This window comes from Lipotes vexillifer, unplaced genomic scaffold (genome assembly GCF_000442215.2).
Source record: "Lipotes vexillifer unplaced genomic scaffold, Lipotes_vexillifer_v1.1 scaffold391, whole genome shotgun sequence".
In the NCBI taxonomy this organism is placed as follows: Eukaryota; Metazoa; Chordata; class Mammalia; order Artiodactyla; family Lipotidae; genus Lipotes; species Lipotes vexillifer.
In genome coordinates this window covers 1,041,630-1,063,304 of record NW_006786248.1, presented here as the reverse complement: position 1 = coordinate 1,063,304, position 21,675 = coordinate 1,041,630, and the positions used below count along the sequence as shown (strand labels likewise).

At 46.8% G+C, this 21,675-nt stretch overlaps 1 protein-coding gene across 1 annotated transcript in view; it reads right to left on the bottom strand.

The window, feature by feature from the left end:
• Positions 1-21,221, bottom strand: part of ATP10A (ATPase phospholipid transporting 10A (putative)) — a 184,542-nt gene extending 163,321 nt beyond the window's left edge. Inside the window, exon 1 of the mRNA XM_007458432.1 lies at positions 20,635-21,221. Coding sequence (XP_007458494.1) covers positions 20,635-21,110 — 476 coding nt within the window. The 5' untranslated portion in view covers positions 21,111-21,221. The remainder of the gene's footprint in view (positions 1-20,634) is intronic.
• Positions 21,222-21,675: the final 454 nt, after the last annotated feature.

The window sequence follows — 21,675 nt, the reverse complement described above, 5'->3', positions numbered from 1 at the left end:
TTTCCCTAAGCCCTGACCCCGCAGATTTCCATCTACTCAGATTTCACCCCAGCCCTTTGAGGATGTTCAAGAAGAACTCATCCCCCAAATAAAGACAAATGCTGGGTCACCCACATGACACTCCCAGTGTTTGAACTCTCACAGTCAATCACGCCAAGCCCATAGCTCCTGCCAAAGACCCCACTAATTCCAGAAGCAATTTCTGGATGCTGTTTCTGGTTGATACCAGAAACTCTAAATTCACAAACACTCAACAGACACTGTCAGAAAGGGCTGGAGTCTCCTTTTCACTTTTCTCCTCCTTCCCATGGCCTTAAAGCATAGTTTTGAAGTATTTGTCTAAAACAACAATATCACCCTCTGCCAAAACTATAACAAAGCCCACCACACTTGGAACTTTTGCTCAAGATAAATCAAGTGGAGATGACACCTTACATTACTATCACTCCAAATAATATGAAGGAGCCAAAAGGTGAGAAACAAATGACACAGGCCACAAAGCACACAGGGATTAAAAAATGCCTTTGTCATACACTTTGATAGCATGTTTATTATTTCTCATTGGTTGTATGTCATAACATTACAATTTGAATGCTTTCAAAAAGGGAGAGAATTTGCCACTCAGTGGAAATGACCTTGAGATAACAAATCTTGGAGTTTCTCTGTACATCCCACGTCTGGCCAGCTGGACTCTCTACAAACAGGAGGATTAATAAACTCCAACCTCAAGTTAAATTATGACGCAAATCAAAGGAACTTTTATGGGCCTGAACAAGGGTAATGAAGCTTAAGAAATATTTTTCTACACATCCACTTTCCTAATATATTCGTTTTTATGATGTCCTATTTTTAAAGGGATATTTTAATTTCTCAGGTAATCAAAAGGGAAATAAGTAAAGTTGTTTTCCTTTAAAAACAATTTCTGTGTTCCTGAAAGCTTTCAAAATGTAGGTAGAGTGAGAACTCACTTATTAGTAAAAGAAGGTTGAAAACCAGCCTCTTTCAGAAAGGGCTCCACAATCATGCAGTGAGAGTGATGGGCACAGCCCCACCTGTCCCCTCACCATACCCCCCCTACACCACGCACTCTGATTGGCGGAGGGGGGGGAACAGGGGGCCCTCCCTGTCCGCACCTTGCCCATCCCGCAGGGCTGCAGGCAAGCGATGGGGCGGGCACATTGGCCCTGCTCCCGCAGCAAAGCCACCAGCACTGCAGACCTGCAGATTCACCCTCTGGGGACAGGCCTAGCCCCAACTGTAAAATGAGATGTGGAAAAGGGGTGAGGCCATGCGGGCAGGGATGGTGTGACAGCCTCAGGGACACAGAATGATCTCAACCCCTCCCTGTCTTCAGTGACAGATTTTAGGTCCACTGGGCCCTCCCCATGTTCCTCCAATCACCAGTTACCACATGCCTCTGATTTGACCAAAAGGGACACAGCCCAGAACAAGGGCCCCATCAAAAGGGTGGAAGTGACCCAGGAGAAAGCCCCAAATGCAGGGAGATGGTGGCACCTCCATCTGATGAGGTGGAACCCACCAAGCAAGACCTTGGCCGGAGATTCTCAGGAGCTGTAAGACATCCTGGGCTCTGACCGTGGGGAATCAAAGCGTGAACAAGGATGGAGACTCTGAATGCCAGTAAGGCGGCGAAGATGAAGTCACACCTGCAGAACTGCGAAGTCAGCGGGCCCTTTCTCCTGCACGTGTGGGCATCAGAGGTCATCCCAGTGATGCAGCAACAGTGACACCTGGGGCCTCCACCTGTGTGCACTGCAGTGAGCCCACAGCTGTGCCTGGGTGGCCAGTAAACAGGGCTACCTCTGGACCCAAAGGAATCTCAAGCTCAAAGATAAAGGGCGGGATGATATCCAGGCAACAGGACCATGAGGCAGCACCTGATCCAGGCTAAGTTGACAGCAGTGCCCCCAAGCCCGCAGGTGTGTAGCTGGGGGGACAGGTGTGGTTACGGATACATCGGCCAGGCTCCTGTAGACCTGTCTGTTGGCAGCACCACCTGAAGGTAAGGGGCTGAACCAACCTCCTTAGTTCATGGGAGCCACACAAAAGCTAACAGTGGGGAAAGACCCCATACTTCATGCTGCCTAGATGCACCCTGACTGTGCCATCCTGGATACATAGATACAGCCCCTGGAAACCAGGGCATCCAAATGAAATCCATGCAAAACATCCCCATAAAGGTCAAGCACAAGATACTCAAGCAAATACTTGTACACCCATGTTCATAGCAGCATTACTCAAAACAGCCAAAAGGTGGAAGCAACCCAACAATGTCCATCACCAGCTGAATGAATGAACACAATGGGGTCTACACATACTCCCTGAATATCATTCAGCCTCAAAAAGGAAGGAAGTTCTGACACATGCTACAATACGGATGAACCTTGAGGACATTATGCTAAGTGAAATAAGTCAGACAAAAAAGGACAAATTTGTATGATTTCACTCATGTGAGGTCAAAGAGACAGAGAGCAGACTGGTGGGTGCCCAGGGCTGGAGGAGGCGGGAATGAGTTGTTGTTTAATGGGGATAATTTCAGTTTGGGAAGATGAAAAAATTCTGCAGGTGATGCTGATGGTTGCACAACAATGTGCATGTAATTAATGCCACTGAACTGTACACTTACAAATGGTTAAACTGGTAAATGTTATGTGTATTTTACCACAATAAAAAGGATTTAAAAGTAAAGCACAGGAAAAGTAAAGCACACTGGAGGGCAGGTGGCTGGTGTGCCCATGCAGCGTGGCTCAGGCTGCCCAGTGTGAACTGACAAGCCATCTGTGCCCAGAAAGTGGACATAGCCAGACATCCAGCATCTCACAGGCCACGACCACCAGACAGACTTCATGGCACACAGGGAAGGACCGTCCCTCTGTGAACACTGGGCATTAGTGGCACCTGAGGTTCTTTAAAGGTTCCTAAGTGGCCCTGGATAAATAAAAGAAATCCCGAGAATGAACTGGACTGTGCATCTGAACACACGCAATGCTCTCCAGTGAACGAAGATAAACAGAAGGCCAACTGAGGATGCTCCAGGGCAATGCTCACACACAAAATCACACCATCACTGGGGTGCAGAAAAACATCACCACTTTTATTTGTAATTGCTATTTACCTTACTTTTAAATTCACTTATATATTCATGCATTGCATTACATGTCTATGATTTATACATAAATAAGTCCATCTTGAGCGCGCACACACAAGTGCTTGTGACTTAGAAGGGTGTGAGATCAAAAAAGTTTGGAGATTACTGCTCAAATGAACCAGCTACACCAAAAAGAATGTCCATTACAACATTTAAACTTTTCTAAAAAGCATACATGCTCTTGGTCATTAACCCTTGGTAAATTCTGGGTCCTGGCATGTGTCAGGATAACTATCGGGTTTCAGACACTTTCTCAAAAGCCTGAAATAATTAAACAGCTGGAGCCTTATCTGCACCCATACACAAGATGAAAATGGCCCTGGATACTCACGTAGGGTAGCACACGGCCAGCATGTGGCTGGTGGCCCTGGGTAGCGTCACCTGGGATCCCAGAGCCCAAAGCCATCTGTCCCACCCCCAGGTGCACCCCCTCTGAGCCAAGACCTCCCTCTCTGGGCCACCATTTCCTGAGAGGCTCAATGAAGAATTTATCAGGGCTGGCTGTGAATTTCCGACACAAATTCATAAAAACTCTGAAAAGTATACAGTGCTAGAGACATGTATGATGTCTTATCACTAAATATTTCAACTGAAAAAACAAGTAAACACCTCTTTTCCACTCTACCATGTCCTCATGCCCCACTCAGCAAACATGGAATTCTCAAGTATCATCAGCTGATTTCAAACAGCTACAGATGTTTTCAACTGAAACTAGATAAATCAATAGGAACACACAAAAGGCTATGGTTCAAGAACTTGGTATTTGTTTGTCAGATCCTCCCATCAACAGGGATGTGTTCATTTCCTATGGTTTCTGTAACAAATCATCACAACTCAGTGGCCTGAAACAACACAAAAGTGTTATCTTACAGTTCTAGAGGTCAGGAGTATGATATGGGTCTCACGGGAACAAAACCGAAGTCTCAGCAGGGCTGTGCTCCTTCTGGAGGGTGTAGGAGACAGGGTTTCTTTGCCTTTTCCAGCTCCCAGAGGCCACCCACACTCCACAGGTTGGGAACCCTCCCTCCATCTTCACAGCCAACAACAGCCAGTTGAGTCCTTCAAACGTTACATCCCCCTGCCCTCTCTTCCTCTACCTTTAAGGACTGGTGATGAGACTAAGGGCTCACCAGAATAATCCAAAATAATCTCCCCATCTCAAGGTCAGCTGATTAGCAACCTTAATTACATCTGTAACCAACCTTAATTCCCCTGTACCATGTAGCCTAACAGAATCACAGATTCTGGGGATTAGGATGTGGGCACCTCTAGGGGGCTGTTATTCTACCAACAGGCATTCATTGTGTCACGATTCAGGTATCACAAGGATTAGTTCACTCATTAGATCAGAGATGCTGAGGCCCTGTCACAGCATCACAGCAGGGGCAGTGAGGACTGGCTGGTCCCAGAGAGCAGGACAGGACAGAGCATATGGAGCAGAGGAAGGGCACACACGCCCAGGATACAGAGAAGGGACTCCTGCTCCATGTATGAATGGCAGCAGGAGGGAGCGGTTACCAGGCCTTGGAGAAAAGAGCTGGGGATGGGGAGAGGGTGCTGGGGCGGAGGGGCTACAGGTGTGTGCAGCACAGCGGAGAGCAGGTGGCCCGGGACCTTGTGCACAGAGGTCCAGGGCTGCAGCTCAGCATGCAGGGTGCAGATGACATCGGGATTAACCAAGAGGTTCCAAGAGTCAAAGAAAAAGATGTAACATTTATAATCCAAAAAAGACAGCTCTGGTGGCAATGAGGAGGGGACACCACAGGAGAGGTGCAGACGAAGCAGGAGTAGCTAAGTTAGGAGGTGAAGTCAGACACACAAGGAAGCTAAAGAAGGCCTGGAGTCTGTCATACAGAGTGAAGTAAGTCAGGAAGAGAAAGACAAATACCATATGCTAACACATATACATGGGATTTAAGGGAAAAAAAATGTCATGAAGAACCTAGGGGTAAGACAGGAATAAAGACACAGACCTACTAGAGAATGGACTTGAGGATATGGGGAGGCGGAAGGGTAAGCTGTGACAAAGTGAGAGAGAGGCATGGACATATATACACAACCAAACGTAAGGTAGATAGCTAGTGGGAAGCAGCCACACAGCACAGGGAGATCAGCTCGGTGCTTTGTGACCGCCTGGAGGGGTGGGATAGGGAGGGTGGGAGAGAGGGAGACGCAAGAGGGAAGACATATGGGAACACATGTATATGTATAACTGATTCACTTTGTTATGAAGCAGAAACTAACACACCATTGTAAAGCAATTATACTCCAATAAAAATGAAAAAAAAAAAAAAAAAAAGAGGGCCTGGGGTAGTAGCTGTGTGGAGACACATCTTAATGTAGGGTTACTGTTACTCAGATGTGGGGAAGCCAACAGATCAGGAGACACTGCCAGTGAAAAGATAGTTTGTTTCTCACAGTTCCCAGAAGGAGAGGCCACGTGGGAAGCACCAAGGCAGTCAGGAGGCAGAGTAGTGAGGGGAAAACGTGGGCAAGAGACTTCACTGTGGTTTCCGTGGGAAGGACAGGGTGAGGCAGGGTAACCAGGCTCTGGAATAGTATCAGTAGGCTCTGGGACATAGGGGCTGTCCTCAGCTGTCTGCTTACCTGGTCCTGAGGGTTTGGGGGCCCTGAGTGTGACAGCCTGATAAAAGGGTGTATAGGGTGTGGGCTCTGGATTGCTTGGTTTGCATATGAAAGGCACACTCACTGGCCAGCTCCCTCTAGGAATTGGCTGGTCCTGGGAGAAGCCATCCACCCACAGGTGGCAAAGCCCTGATGTCAAAGCCTCTGAACACAGACAATTAAAAAACAAGGGCCTGAAGAAGCAGGGACTGACTTAAGATGTCACTGTATGCAGTGATTGGGATCAGAGCCAAGAGTAACAGACAGCAGCCACCCCTCCTCCAGCCCTGCAGCACTGTGAAGGAATTCCCATTAAGTCACAGAAGATCAATGAGACAGAAAAGAGGGTGAAAAGAAAGTAAGGCCAGAAGCAGGGCAGTTATGGCGATCAGTGGGGAGTACCCACAGAACCAGGAAGACGCCCTTGCTATGGGGCAGCCACAGCCCCGGGACTCAGCCCCACACTGATGCTCAGCTGAGGTGAAGGAGTCCCAGGCCTGGCGCCCTGGCCTAGCGTCAGGCCTGTTAAAGAGGCAACACAGCAACCAGACCTCAACGTAATGAATCAAACTTTCCACCCCGCTTAAAAGTAATGTTTTTTCTTTCCAAAAACAAAAAAACAAAAAACCACTGTAAGTGGAAAACGTCACAATGCCAGTCTCAATATGCCAGGAACAGTTGCACACATCTGATTTGACTAAAGTCTGTCACGGCAAAATAAATAAAGAAAATAAAAGAATGAGGGATGATAACTGCAATATGGCATGTTAGGGCCTAGGCTGCTACCAATTAGTCATGAGAAACAAGACACATCTACTAAACTATCGAGCCATTTAACACAAGTACTCTTAGAAAATAAATACATGCTGTGTGTATCCTGAGGCTGTTAAATGAAGAGGGAACAAATCGCTTGCACACGTTTAAAGATGGCTTGTTTGTTCAGAGACAAAAGCTGAGAACATCCCAAGAGAAACGCTGCCTCCCTCCCAACAACCCACTCTCTTCCTGCCGTGTCTTTTTGCCTCAGATCGCTCTGAGCTTTCTGAGTCAACAGATTTCCTGAGCCACTGGTCCTGAAGATGACCGGGATAGAGAAAGTGGATGGATTTTGTAACTGAAATGAAAATGATTTCCAACTTGGCCAAGGACAAGGGGGAGGCCCCATCTGTGTGTCCGCCCGGGCGCTGGAGAGAACAGCACTAGACTGGGAGGTGGCCACACCCTGAGTAATCCCGGGGCACCCTCCTCCACCCGCTCACCGTCCAGAGAAGACCCTGCATCTGGGCACCACCCGAAGGAGGCTGGTGGTACACGAAGCCAGGGCGGTTCAGGTGGGATCCACCTGCATGCGCCACACCCGTGTCCCCATCTGCAGCTGACCCATGGGGCAGATGCCACCAAGAGCCCCAAGGTCACATCTGACAAAGGAGAGAACTTGGAACCAAAACTGAACTCTCCTGAACTTGCTTATCTTTAACTGTCATGGAAGCACACAGAAACACAGGGCGGGACAGAAGAGGAGTGAAAAGCGCCTGGTGACAGCTTGGGCTTCCTCCCATTCTGTTAACTCCTCAGATACTAGAGTCCTTTAGGAGCAGAAATTTCCATCAGAAAAGCACTGATGGGACTTCCCTTGTGGTCCAGTGGGTAAGACTCTGAGCTCCCAATGCAGGGGTCCCGGTTTCGATTCCTGGTCAGGGGAACTGGATCTCACATGCATGCAGCAACTAAGAGTTCACATGCTGCAACTAAGGAGTCCGCATGCTGCAACTTAGCTCCAGTGCAGTCAAAATAAATAAATAAATATTTAAAAAAAGAAAAGAAGAAGAAAAACTAAGGCAGATCTTGAGCTGATGGGACGTTCCTACTTTTCTAAGCTCTGGAATCTCAGAAGGGCCATGAAGTCCTCTTCTGAGGAGCCCTGCATGCAGGTCACTGGAGGAAGCCACCCTGGCTGCTCAAGACTTGTTCTCCTTTTGAAAACCAAGGACCTACTGTAGGTTGTTTTTGCAAATAGGTCAATGAATTTAACTCATTTGATATTTTTAAAACCAAAGAAAAAAAAGGATTTTATCACATCCAATGGATTTATAAAACCACACTGCTTTCTAATTATTAATCTAAACAAATAATGCCTTAATGTCACCATGTTCCTGTAGTGCTTCTCCAGTGAAATGCATTTCTAAGAAGATACCTGAGCCACCAGGAGCATCCTGAGATTATCAGGGGGCCATGAGATTAGCAACGGGAGTCCACAAGCTACTTTCAATATTTCAAAATGCTTTCAAAAGCAGTCCATTTACCCAGGATAAAACTACCCAGGCTAATGACAAAGGTCTTTGTTTTGGCTAAAAGTATATCTACTTCAACTTGTATGTCGGAGGCAATGCATACAAACTGTACTCTGGGAAAATGCAAAACAAGTAAACATAGAAAGCCAAGCTAAGTGTATTGTAAAAAAGCAAAGATCAAAATAGCTTCTCCATTTTTCCTGTGAATTCTTTCAGTGCATTATATATAGCAAGGTAAGTCTTGTACAAATAAGTACAATGGGCTCCCTTGTTAAGGGAATTCAATAAGAAGCTGGACCACCCACTGTAAAGGGCAGAACCCTAGCAGACACACAGCCCTCTCTCAATCTTCCCAAGTCAAGGAATCCAGAAACGTGGATAAGCTTTGTCTTTAAAATGTCTTCCAAAAGTGCTTTTCAATGAGGGCTTGACTGGTCTTGGGGACAGGGGGGTTCTTAATGGGGTGGGACTAACCAGAACTAGGCAAGAGCATTACATACCATTCAGCACCCTGGTGCAGGAGCACCAAGTCCTAGGAAGGCTGGCAGTCACTGTGATAATTGAATATTTGCAAACACACCTAAAGGCAGTACTGCCCCCACAGATGAGACACCTGACTCCTTCCAGAAAAGATGAAATCTGCAGAATAGCTGATCACCATAATGAATGACCATCAGATGAAGGTCCAGCCAGGCCATAGCATGGCAGAACAGAACAGACATATTGGGCTTCTCAGGCCACTGAAAGCTATCAAAGAATTGTGTCAAAAATAATAAGGCCAGGGCTTCCCTGGTGGCACAGTGGTTGAAAGTCTGCCTGCCAATGCAGGGGACACAGGTCCATGCCCCGGTCCGGGAAGATCCCACATGCCGCGGAGCCACTGGGCCTGTGAGTCATGGCCTCTGAGCTTGAGCGTCCGGAGCCTGTGCTCCACAATGGGAGAGGCCACAACAGTGAGAGGCCTGCGTACCACAAAAAATAATAATAATAATAAGGCCTCTAATCGACTAAAATGGACAAAAAACCTGAATAGACATTTTCCCAAAGAAGATATACAAATAGCCAACAGGTACACAAAAAGGTGCTCAACATCACTATCAGGGAGACACAAATCAAAACCACTATGAGATTATCACCTCACACCTGTTAGAATGGCTACTATCAAAAGAGAGAGAGAGAGAGAGAGAGAGAGAGAGAGTGATAACAAATGTTGGTGAGGATGTGGAGAAAAAGGAACCTTTATACACTGTTAGTGGGAATGTAAATTGGTGCAGCCACTGTGGAAAACAGTATGTAAAAAAAAAAATTTTTTAATTAAAAATTTAAAAAATTAAAAGTTTTTAATTCCTGAAAAAATTAAAAATAGAACTACCATTTGATCCAACAATTCCACTTTTGGGAATACCTCGAAAGGAAATGAAAACACTATATCAAAGAGACATCTGCACCCCTATATTCACAGCAGCATTATTTACAATAGCCAAGATAATGGAAACAACCTAAGTGTCCACTGACCAATGAATGGCGAAACAGGTGGTACATATACACAATGGAATACTACTCAGCCATAAAAAAATGAAATCCTGCCATTTGCAACAACATGAATGTACGTTGAGGTTATTATGCTAAGTGAAAGAAGTCAGAGAAAAACAAATGATCTCACTTACATGTGGAATCTGAAAAAAAAAAAAAGTCTCACAGTAAAAGAGACCAGACTTGTGGTTACCAGAGGTGAGGGTGGCAGAAACGGATGAAGGTGGTCAAAAGGTGAAAGCTTCCAGTTATACGTAAGTACTGGGGATATAGTGTTAACATGACGACGATAGTTAACACTGCTATAAGGTATATTTGAAAGTTGCTAAGAGAGTAAATTCTAAAAGTTCTCAACACAGGGAAAAAATATTTTTTTCTTTTGTTTTTTTTTTTGCATCTATATGAGATGATGAATACTAACTAAACTTAATGTGGTAATCGTTTCACAATATATGTAAATCAAGTTATTACGCTGTACACCTTAAACTTACACAGTACTATTTATTTATTTATTTATTTGGGCTGCACACGGGTTTCTCTAGTTGCAGTGAGCGGGGGCTACTCTTCATTGCAGTGTGCGGATTATTGCGGTGGCTTCTCTTGTTGCAGAGCACGGGCTCTAGGCACGTGGGCTTCAATAGTTGCAGCATGTGGGCTCAGTAGTTATGGCTCGTGGGCTCTAGAGCACAGGCTCAGTAGTTTTGGCACAGAGGCTCAGTTGCTCCACGGCATGTGGGATCTTCCAGGACCAAGGATTGAAGCCGTGTCCCCAGCACTGGCAGGCGGATTCTTAACCACTGCGCCACCAGGGAAGTCCCACAGTGTTGTATTTTAATTGTATCTCAATAAAATGAAAAAAATAACAAATCATCTTTGGTTGGAGAAGTACGGTAGAAAATGTCTAAGACTGAGCTTGTGATATGGACCAAAAGAAATGATGGGCAGTTCTGTCAAAAGGACTCAGGAGTCAACCTGACCAAAGAACATCAATTATAATAACTACAACTAACTAAAACCAATGAATTATATTTAAATCTATGAATTCCACAGTAAATAAATCTATAAAAGCCATAATAATAATTTTTTAAACGCTAAATACCCTTAGGAGAAGTGGTTGATTCCAGAACCAGGGAAAGGGAAACAGAAGATAAGCCCGGAGCCTCTTACAGAGCCAGAAAATAAGCCCAACTCAAGAAAGGCTGGGGGTGCTATACACCTGAAACTAACACAACAATGTAAATCAACTATCCTCCAATAAAATGAAATTTTTTTTAAAAATTTAAAAAAAGAAAAGCTGGGGGCACATCAAAGGGACACAGATCCAGCCTGAGAGAGCTCCCAATCACCAAAGCTGGAATAATGTGAGCAACCAGATAAATTACAGTAGTATTTGACTATAACCCCTGGAATAAATATGCAATAATCTGCACTGATATAAATAATTGAGTAAATAAATCAACAAGGAAGGAAAAACTGGCTCTTCCAAGAATTCTAGTTCATAAACGCAGAAGTGAGGGATAAAGAAGATCACCATTAGAACACCACTGCAATAATTACTGCAGACAAGACCTGCCAATGGATGCTAATGTTGGAGGGCAAAATTTAAGGAGAAATAAGATACCTACAAAGTCTCAAAGTATCGACTCCAAGATGCTTTTTACCAAAGGAAAAATCATAAGTTTATAGTGCAGAAACCTAGCAGACACCATCCTAACCACGTGATCAAAGTTAGCCTCACCAGTAGTAATATATATTGGCATTGTATACCCCCTGATATCATGCAGAGAAAGGCATCACTTTAGTAGGATTCCCGCCAAAAACCAAAAATCTCAATTTAATGAGGAACAACAGACCAACACTAACTGAGGGAAAAATTTCACAAAGTAACTGATCAGGAGGTGGGACTGCCAGAATGGTGAAGTGAGGAACTCTGTAAATTTGATCCTGCATAAAAACTCTACACTGGCAAAAATTTCCAAGTCAACTTTTTCAGAGTGCTGTATATTAACAAAGGCTTGCCATAGTCTGAGGAGAGTTTATTTAAAAAAAAAAAAAAAAAAAAAACCTGATAAACCTCAGTAAGAACAGTAGGATTGGTGGTGTTCTAACTTGACTTACTCCAATTCCCCTCTCCCTAGCTCCACAGTACCTGTGAAAACCAGCTGACTAGATGCCACCAGAAGAGGTAGACTGAGTTTGGAGTTCCTCAAAAAGTCCCAACCCCAGAACAGTGTTGTTATGGGAGCTGATCTGGACCTCGCTCTGTGGGAAAAGCCCTATACAATAGAACAGGCATTAAAAACAATCAGCAGCAATGTTCAACATCACAGCTGCTTGAGGCTGCTATACCAGTTGGGGAAAAACAAGACAAGTGTATTTTTTGGTAACTGTTTTCTTCTCCTATCCATATTTAAAAGAAAATTCTGGGGACTTCCCCTCGGAGCAGTGGTTAAGACTCCATGTTCCCAATGCAGGGGGCCAGGGTTGGATCCCTGGTCAGGGAACTAGATCCCACATGCCTGACGCAACTAAGGAGCCCACCTGCCACAACTAAGATCCGGTGCAACCAAATAAATATTAAAAAAAAAGACAATTCTGTAACTATAAAAAGAAGAGCAAACTAACCCAACTCAAACAGAAGGAAGGAAATAATAAAGATTAGAGCAAAATTAATGAAGTAGAAAACAGAAAAACAATAGAGAAAAATCAATACAAAAAAAGTTGGTTCTTTGAAAAGATCAACAAAATTGGAAAACCTTTAGCTAGAATGACCAAGTAAAAAAGAAAGAAAGCATATATCATTAAAATTAGTAATAAAAGAAGATACATCACCACCAACCTTACAGAAATGTAAAGGATTATAAGGGAATATTATGAACAACTCTACTCCAACAAACAAGATAACTTAGATGAAATGGACAATTTCCTAGAAAGATACAAATCTACCACAGCTGACTCAAAAAGAAATAGAAAATCTTAATGGAAACCTACAACAAGTAAAGAGATTGAACTAGTAATTTTTAAACTCCCCACAAAGAAAAGCCCAACCCCACACTGAAGATATCTTCAATTGTGAATTCTTTCAAACATCTAGTCTAGAATACATACCAATTCTTCACAAACTCTTCCGAGAAAGATAATAGTAGGTATACTCCCCATCTCATTCTATGAGGCCAGTATAGTATTTTCCTTACAGCAAAACCAAACACACGCGCGCGCGCGCACACACACACACACACACCAATACCCCATACAAATACAGACACAAAATCTTCAACAAATTCTAGTAAATTGAATCCGGCAAATATAAAAAGAATTATATACCTTGACAAATCTTGGGATTTATCTCAAGAAGGCAAGATTGGTTTAACATGAAAAATCAGGACTTCCTCGGTGGCACAGTCGTTAAGAATCCACCTGCCAATGCAGGGGACATGGGTTCGAGCCCTGGTCCGGGAAGATCCCACATGCCGCGGAGCAACTAAGCCTGTGTGCCACAACTACTGAGCCTGTGCTCTGGAGCCTGCAAGCCACAACTACTGAGCCCACATGCCACAACTACTGAAGCCCGCAATAAGAGAAGCCTATGCTCTGCAATAAGAGAAGCCTATGCTCTGCAATAAGAGAAGCCTCTGCAATGAGAAGCCCATGCACCGCCATGAAGTGTAGCCCCTGCTCACCACAACTAGAGAAAGCCCACATGCATCAACGAAGACCCAACACAGCCAAAAATAAAAAATAAATAAATAAATTTATTTTTTTAAAAAAAGAAAAATCAATGTAGCACATTATATTAATTTAATAAAGGACAAAAGCCACATGATTATGTCAATAGATGAAGAAAAAGCATTTTAAAAATCCAATACTCTTTCTGGATTTTAAAAAATAAAATAAAATAAAAAAACTCGGACTTCCATGGTGGTGCAGTGGTTAAGAATCCGCCTGCCAATGCAGGGGACACGGGTTCGAGCCCTGGTCTGGGAAGATCCCACATGCCACGGAACAGCTAAGCCCGTGCACCACAACTACTGAGCCTGTGCTCTAGAGCCCGCAAGCCACAACTACTGAGCCCATGTGCCACAACTACTGAAGCCCACGCGCTCTAGGGCCCATGCTCTGCAACAAAGAGAAACCACTGCAATGAGAAGCCCGCACACTGCAACAAAGCATAGCCCCTGCTCGCCACAACTAGAGAAAGCCCGCACGCAGCAGCAAAGACCCAACACAGCCAAAAATAAGTAAATAAATATATAAATAAATTTATAAAAAAAAAACCTCAACAAAGTCACAAAGAATAGAAAGGAACTTTCTCTGATAATGGCATCCATAAGAGAGCCACAGCTAGCATCACACTTAATGGTGAAAGACTGAATATTTTCACCCTTAGATCAGGAGCAAGACATGATCATATATAGAAAATCCTAAGGAATCCACAAAACAAGTATTAGGTCTCATAAATGAGTTAGCAAGGGGGGAGGATACAGGATCAGTATCTGAAGGACTGACCAATACTTGTTACTGCATCAATGGAAAAACCATTTCAATCTGAATAAAAATGCAGTTTAATTTAATAGGTTTGTGCTGTGCTAATGTTAATTTCTTAGTTTTGACAACTGTAGTACAGCTAAGTAAAATGTTAAAATTAGAGGAAGGTTGGTTAGGGGTATACTATTTTTGCAACTTTTCTATAAAGTCTAAAATTATTTCAAAATAAAAGGTTTAAACATTTTAAAAAACCAACTAGTTCCAATTGGAAGATGCTAGTGATCCAAATCAAGCATTTCTCTCTTTCCTATATGAGTTGTACCACTGGGAAACCAGGCAGCAGATGAGGGGAAGAATTTTTTTATGAAAGTATTCCCAATAATGAATGAAAGAATTAGACCACCATCATTTCACAACCACTAGCAAATAAATGGATGCAGGCAATGATCATCATGGCTGCTAACATCATAAAAAGATGGACCAAGGAACTTATGTTCCCCATGATGGAAGTGTACCACCTACGCTTGTGGTTTTGATCCAAAAAAAAAAAAAAAAAAAATCAAACCTGAACCTGATGAAACTCTGATAAAGCATCGAGACTCACCTACCACTTCACAGGAATTACAGTAGAAAGAAATATGTTACATGATCCACAGGAAAGGAATCAGCAATATTCAAGCTATGCAAAACCCTCCAGGACAAATAACTCAGTTTCTTCAAATATATTTTGCAAGGGGAAAAATAAATAAAACAAATTGCAAGGGGTAAAAAGAGAGAGAGAAAGGGAGAAAGGGAATTTTAGAGGAGGAAATCAAAAGAGTAAAGGAGCTCTAAAAGACAGATCAGCCAACTGCAATGAGGCGACCTTATCTGGATCTGATTCAAACACACAAATTGAAAAAAAAAATATGGCATGTATGAGACAAGTAGAAATTTGAACATTGATTGGGTATTTAATAATATTAAGGAATTAATATTAATTCTTTATAATAATGGTATTGTAGTTTAGGTTTTTAAAAAGTTGTTGATTTTCTAAAGATAAATGCTGAAACATTACAGAAGAAATGTCCTGATGTCTGGGATGTGCTTCAAAATAAAAAGGGGGTGAGGGAGTGAGGGCGATATGGATGAACAATGTTGCCGTGAGGTGCTAACTGTTAAACTAGGTGATGGAGACACAGAGGTTCCCTATCTGTGCACTGCTCTTTATCTGTGTAAATAGAATGCAACTGGAAATCAATAACAACAAAATTTGGGGAAGTCAGCAATATATGGAAATTAAAACATTCCTAAATAAAATGGGTCAAAGAAGAAATCACCAGGGAAATTAGAAAATACTCTGACATAAATAAAAGTTTGAAGGTTTTGTGTTTCGGGTTTTTTTTAAATGAAGCATACTGCTCTAGGAGGTGGAGATGACAAGTACAAGCAAACTACAAACATGAAGTCGGAGCAGGATGACTCTGGGCTCAAGCCATGGCACTGTCATCTCCTAATAGGGAGTCCCTAAGGCAGCTATCAAGTCCTGAAGCTCAGTTTCCTCATCTGTGAAATGGGGATATGAAAATAGGACCATCAGGATGTTAAGATGGAACTGTGCACTAAAACACTTGTCTCATATTAACAAGTATAAAAAGAACCTTCCCATGAACAAGACTATCTCCTGAAGGCAAGTAAGTTTTTCGGGAAAGATAGGTTCTTTTTCTATAACTGGACCCTATTTATGACTCATGAAAGGTATCAAAAGAAAAATTATTTCCAAAAACCATGTGAATGGCAATGTCCAAATATTATTCCTCAAGTATCCCCCAAACTAGCACACCAGAGGGATGTTCCTGCTTAAAGACTTGCATTGTCCTGATATGTCTCTGTCCCCTGGGTCTTGCGCTGGTACCTCTGCTTTTTCAAATCTTTTACTCCAAATAAGACAAAGATGCTGTGCTTCCCAAGGGCAAAATGTTTCTGCTGGTGGAGAGGAAGAGACTGGCCTCTCCAGGAAAGGGAGGAAAGGAGGACCAAGACAAGATAAATGGACAGAAACAAAAGGAGAACTTTGTCAGGTCCCATTTCAGGCTCTTCTGAAAAAACAAATCATGAAGCCCAGGGTAAGCAAATTGGACAGATAACCCTGATGAGCTGGGGGAACAAAGCGAGAATCAAAGGAAAGGGAAGAGACAAAAATCAGAGTAATTCCAAGATAAGCATTAGAGCATGCCCTGACTACCTGTTTTCCCAAAAGATGATGGAAAGACACCAAGATGCCATACTCAAATCCAAGAACAGAGCCCCCAAAGCCCAAAAGATTCAGGGAAAAGTCACCTTGGGTTAATTCATGCAGAAACGCTGCTGTTTCCATCATCCTAGAGTCAGACACTGAAAGGTGCCTGTGTTTGAGTTATCTCAAAGAGTATGGAAGCAAAAGGGAAAACATTACACAAAAACCCAGGCAGGGTTTGGGCAGAGGGCGGGGAGCCCATAGCACAAAGGTGCCAAACTCTCCCAGGGCCACAGGATCAGGGCCAGAAAGGGCACATGGACCGGGGGCCAGTACCGCACTTGACTAGTTAGGAAATGGAGTGCAAGTGAGGCAGGGGGGCTTGTGCAGAGTCTCGGCCAGGCAGGACCCCCACCTCAGGCTGCGCCACTCTGAGGCTCATTCCATTTCTGGCAGCAGGGGCAAGGTTTCTGGTTTTAACGGGCTACCCCCTCGCCCTGTGGTTGAAGAGGTGGATGAGTGCTTGGACCCCTGCTTCCGCCTTTCACCTCTCTTGGGCAAATCCCCTTCCAGGAATGTTTCTTCTTAAATTTCCCCCCAGCTCCTCCTCTGATAACCATGCTCTGCTTTCCCACCACCAGAACCGCCACTCTCTGGGCTGTCTCTGCACTCCTGTCCCCTCTCCGCTGTCAGTCCCACCTGCCTTGGGACCTGTGGTCACTCGCTGCCCCCTTCATCCCAGCCTCTGGTGGCGCCGGTCCTGTCCCAGCTGGATGCTCACTTGGTACTGGAGGTGGATGCCTGCCAGCTAAAGTGAACTCCAAGCCCCCCAGCAACAGAAACCTGAGGTCACATTGGGAGGGAAGGGGGACAGAACTCAGTCACCCCCTTTCTTTCCACCTATGCCCAGAAGGAGGTGGCTTCTCCAGCCAACTTTCACCAACACCAGGGAGGTTTATGTGACCAGAAAGGGCTTCCATGCCTCCCCCATCGCACTAGTCCACAGCCGAGTGATGCTCAGACTGACCTTCCCCCAGGGTGGGGGCCACAGGCAGGACCTGAACCCCCAGGATCACCCACTGCACTCCTATCCTGCTGGCTCAGGAGGGTTTTCCTAAACACAGCCTGAAATCCAGGAAATGATACCGTGGGCTCAGGCCGTGGAAATAGGACCTCCGCTCAGGTTTGTTCGTGCAAACCAAGCTGTGATGTGGACACCAGCCTCCCACCTCCAGAGGCTCAGCAGCCCGGGTTGGGGGGGGCGGGGAAGGAGAACCTGGGAACCTGCACTTCCAGCAAGCCTGATGGGGGATTCTCACAGAGAGGGGACCCAAGGACTCCGTTATGGGGACACACCACATAAATAACGGTACAAATCATTGATGCACTGCACGTTCCAGTCAGAACACAGAGGAGCAACCCTCCAGAGACACTGTCAACAAGTCAGGCTTCCACAACTAAAGTATGCTCTCACCCTGCATTTACATTCACTTGACTGAAGCCCCATTTCACAGCCACCAGAGCAGTGACACGACACAGGACAGACCCTGACTGTGCACCACTGTGGGGCCACTGCCTCTGTAGTCACCAAAGGCCTTGAACGAACTCTGGCCTGACATAAAATGCCATTTCCCAGGCTTCTCTGGCCAGCCTCAGTGCCAGCTCTCTGAGATCCTGACTTCAAGGCCGTATACGTCCCTGCGCACAGGTTAAGACCTGGTTGCAGTCTCAGGGGGCCCTGACTCTGTTATGTGCGCCATGCTCCCTGGTCCTCAGACTCATGCCCTCTGCAGGGAGTCTCCTGAGCTGCCTCTCTGGGCTAGCAGCCCCACCCAGGACCCCCACGGACATGCCCCATGGTGCAATCAGTCCCCACGGTAAGCTCCAGATGAGACCCAGACTCTCCCTTCTCCAGAGCCTGGCCTGGGTCTGGATCAGTGAGGAAGAGCTCAGGGTACTGGTTTGAGCCGATGGGCAACAGCAGCAAGGCAGCCACATACAGCGTGAAATGCAATCAGAGGACAGGGAGGGCTCAGACATCCACAGGACTCAAAGCCTAGGCCGGAAAACACCCATCCCAGACTTCCTGGGCCCAGAGAAGTTTGACCTGGCTTCTGAAAAGGGATGGCTCTCCTCCAGGCAGGCCTCCTCTCCACACACAGCTGCCACCATCTCACACCCACGGAGCCTCTCTAGGAAGAAGGCCAGTTCTCTCCCCAGGAAAGCATTCAAGGAATTTGACTTGGGAACTGGGAGGTTCTGGGGAACTCCTCCTGAAAGCACCATTATCCCCGAGGCCTCGCCCCCGAGGGCTGTACCCAGCTTTTGAGAACCCAGGTCAGGTCAGGGTAGAAGGGGAAGAGAACGGGGATGGGTGGGTCCACGAGGAAGATGAAGGTTTCAGAATCCCATGAAGCATTCCGAGGTCATGGAGTCCAGAGATTGCTTTGGGGTTCCACTCTGAGTTTTCTCATGGGCATGTTGGGGGTGATGGTTGTTTTAAGGGTTAATTGACTTCACGGGTGGAAAGCACTTTGTCAGCTGAAAATAAACTGTTTCTTGAGGCCTAAGTATTCCTAAAAAGGAGGCTACAGGAGCTACCAGCTGAGTAATAACAGGAAGTGATACATGTGTAAAGACTAAAACCTGGAGCCCCATTGGGGTCATGGTGAGCAGAACAGACTGGAGTGCTGAAAGGGGGGACCCTGAGGACATCTGCATAAGGGTGCCCCCTCCCTTCTTGGCTTCAAGAGCCTGGGAAACAGGAGCCAGGAAACCCCACAGCCCTTTCTATCGATGTCATGCTTGCTGACTGGACAATGCGTACCCCTTGACGGCAAGCAGGCAGCATTACTCAAAAGTGGGTCATGATATAAGCATCACCTCTGTGCTAATTAAATACACAGATTCCTGGGCCCAATCCCAGATGAGCCTGGGATTCAAGTTGTTAAATTGTTACTTTTAATAAGTCCCTCAGGCTGATTCTTACATAATTTAAGAATCACCAGAGTACTGTAAAGCACCAGAGTATTGTAAAAGCTGTGAAGTCGGGAAGACCTGGGTCAAATTCTAATACTACTTACATAGCAGCTGTGTGGCTTTGGGCAAGTTACCTCTCTGAACTTCTGTTTATTCATTTGTAAAGTAAGTATAAGGCACAATCAGTGCTGCTGGGAGGGTCAGAGATACTCAAAGGCATTCATGGTCTTCGTCTAAACTATCCTAAGAGGCAGGAATAACCATGGCCCACTGAGAGTACAAGGGGCTTCCTGGAGTCCGCTCACATGTAATGGTGGCTGAACAAGGCTAATGTCCTTCACCTCAGAGGCCCATATCAGCCCCTACACTGAGACTCAAGCAAAGACAACAGGAGGGTAAGATGGGCTGAGCTCTGGATGGAGGCCAAGACCATCTGCCTTCCTGAGGGGTGCGGCCTTAAGGTGGACTCCACTACTAGACACAGCTCCAAGACGGATATGCAGCCAAGTGGCTCTCTTGGGGTGGGGAGTGTAAAGAGAGAAGAGACAGAAGCCTCCCAGACAGGTCCCGCCTGAGGTTCCAAAACTTTAGGGAGGTGCAGGAGGAGCCCAGAGGAAGTACATTCCTTGGTACTAACTGTGGACAGGGCTTGAAAAACCCCTCAAAGCCTCAGTCTTTCCATCTGGAAACTGGGGTTAATTTTTAAAAAACTAAACAGTCAACTATGGGATGGCACCCAGCTGGGTGGCCTGCTCACAGCTCACGTCAATGGATGGATGCCGCTGTTACTACCCATTCCCTTTTAACTGGTCTCTGCCTGGCGTGTCAGCACTTGGTGGCAGTTTCACTCTGTTGTCCCAAGATGAAATGTTATCTAAGACCGAGCTTTACATTCATTCCTGTGTAGGTTGTTAAAGTCGTTCAATATCCTGGCGCTTGGAGCCTGGCTGAAGATAGAGGCAGGGACTTCAGGCTGGGGCGCCCGGGAATAGATTTCCCTCCTTTTTACTTATAAGGCAGGAGCGGCTGGGAATGAGGACGCCCAGCTGCCTCTGGATTCCAGCCCTGGTATCCCTAGGCTCAGAAGCGGCGTCTGAGTGACAATCAAGGACAGGGTACCCCCACGCCCCGACATCTACGGTTTATTGCTCTCCGCGACCCGAGTCGCAGAGTCCCGGCTCGGCCCCCGGCCCCTCGAGGCCCGGCCCTCCACCCAGAGTTGAGTTGCTCTCTCCGGGGCTCCCCACCCCGTGCCACTCACACCGCGCCCAACGCCAACGTTCCGGGAGCGCCCCGGCCCTGCGCGGACCCAGCGCCGCCCCGCCCACTCCGCTTACCTGCTGAAGACTAGGCAGCCCAGGTGGTTGATCTCTTGGTCGGAGCGGTGACGGCTGTAGTCCTCCCACAGGTCCTTGAAGGCCGTAACCGCCAGGATGAAGAGCACGGGCGCCAGTGCCAGGCCGGGCTGAAAGGCGTTCACCGCCGGCACGAAGTTGAGCAGAGCGATGAAGACGAAGTACACGTTGGCCAGGCGATGGAACTGCTCGAACAGGTTTTTGGGCAGGAAGGACAGCAAAGTGTACTTGGTGGTCTTGAGCCGGTTGTCGGCCAGGTGCTGGGGGCCCCCGCACCGCCGCCGCCGCCGCCGCGCGCCCTTGGCCGCGTTCGCCAAAGGGTCTTCGGCGCCCGAGGGCGGCAGCAGATTGGAGCGCACCGTGCGCGTCCTGCCCTCCCGCCGCCGCCGCCGCCGCCGCCGCCGCCGCCGTCGTCCCGGGGTCCCGGGCTCGTCAGCCGCCGCCGGCTCCCACTCCATGGCCGCGTATCGCCGCGCCCGGCTCCTCCGCCGCTCGCGCCCGCCCGCGCCAGCCTCCTAGGTGATCATCGCCGGCGGCCCGGCGCGGCGGCGCGGGCTCCCCGCCTGCGGGACGCACGGAGACGCGGTTAGTGGCCGCCCCGCCCAGCCCAGCCCAGCCCAGCCCAGCCCAGCCCAGCCCAGCCCAGCCCAGCCAGCCCGCCCGCCGTCGGGGCCGGGCGCCGCACAGAGACCCCTGGTCCTTGCACCCTCCCGGGCCTTTCCGCCCCGGCGGCTCCCGGCCCCGCCCCGCGCCGCGCCCAGCGTGGGACACCGCGGAGAGCGGGAAACAAAAAGCCGAGCTGGAAACTTTAGAGCGGGTTAGTTTCGTTTCCCAGAAGCATCAGTTCGGTCCGCCACCGGCGGAGAGAGGAGGCGGCAGAGTGTGGGAGAAAAGGACCGCAGCCCCCCTAGGGTGGCGGGCTCTTCCCGAGTCCGTGCAGGAGGCTGGGAGCCTCCTGGAATAAACTAGAATCAAAGTTCAAATGAATCAGGGCATACCAAACCAATGCTCCGATTTTTATGT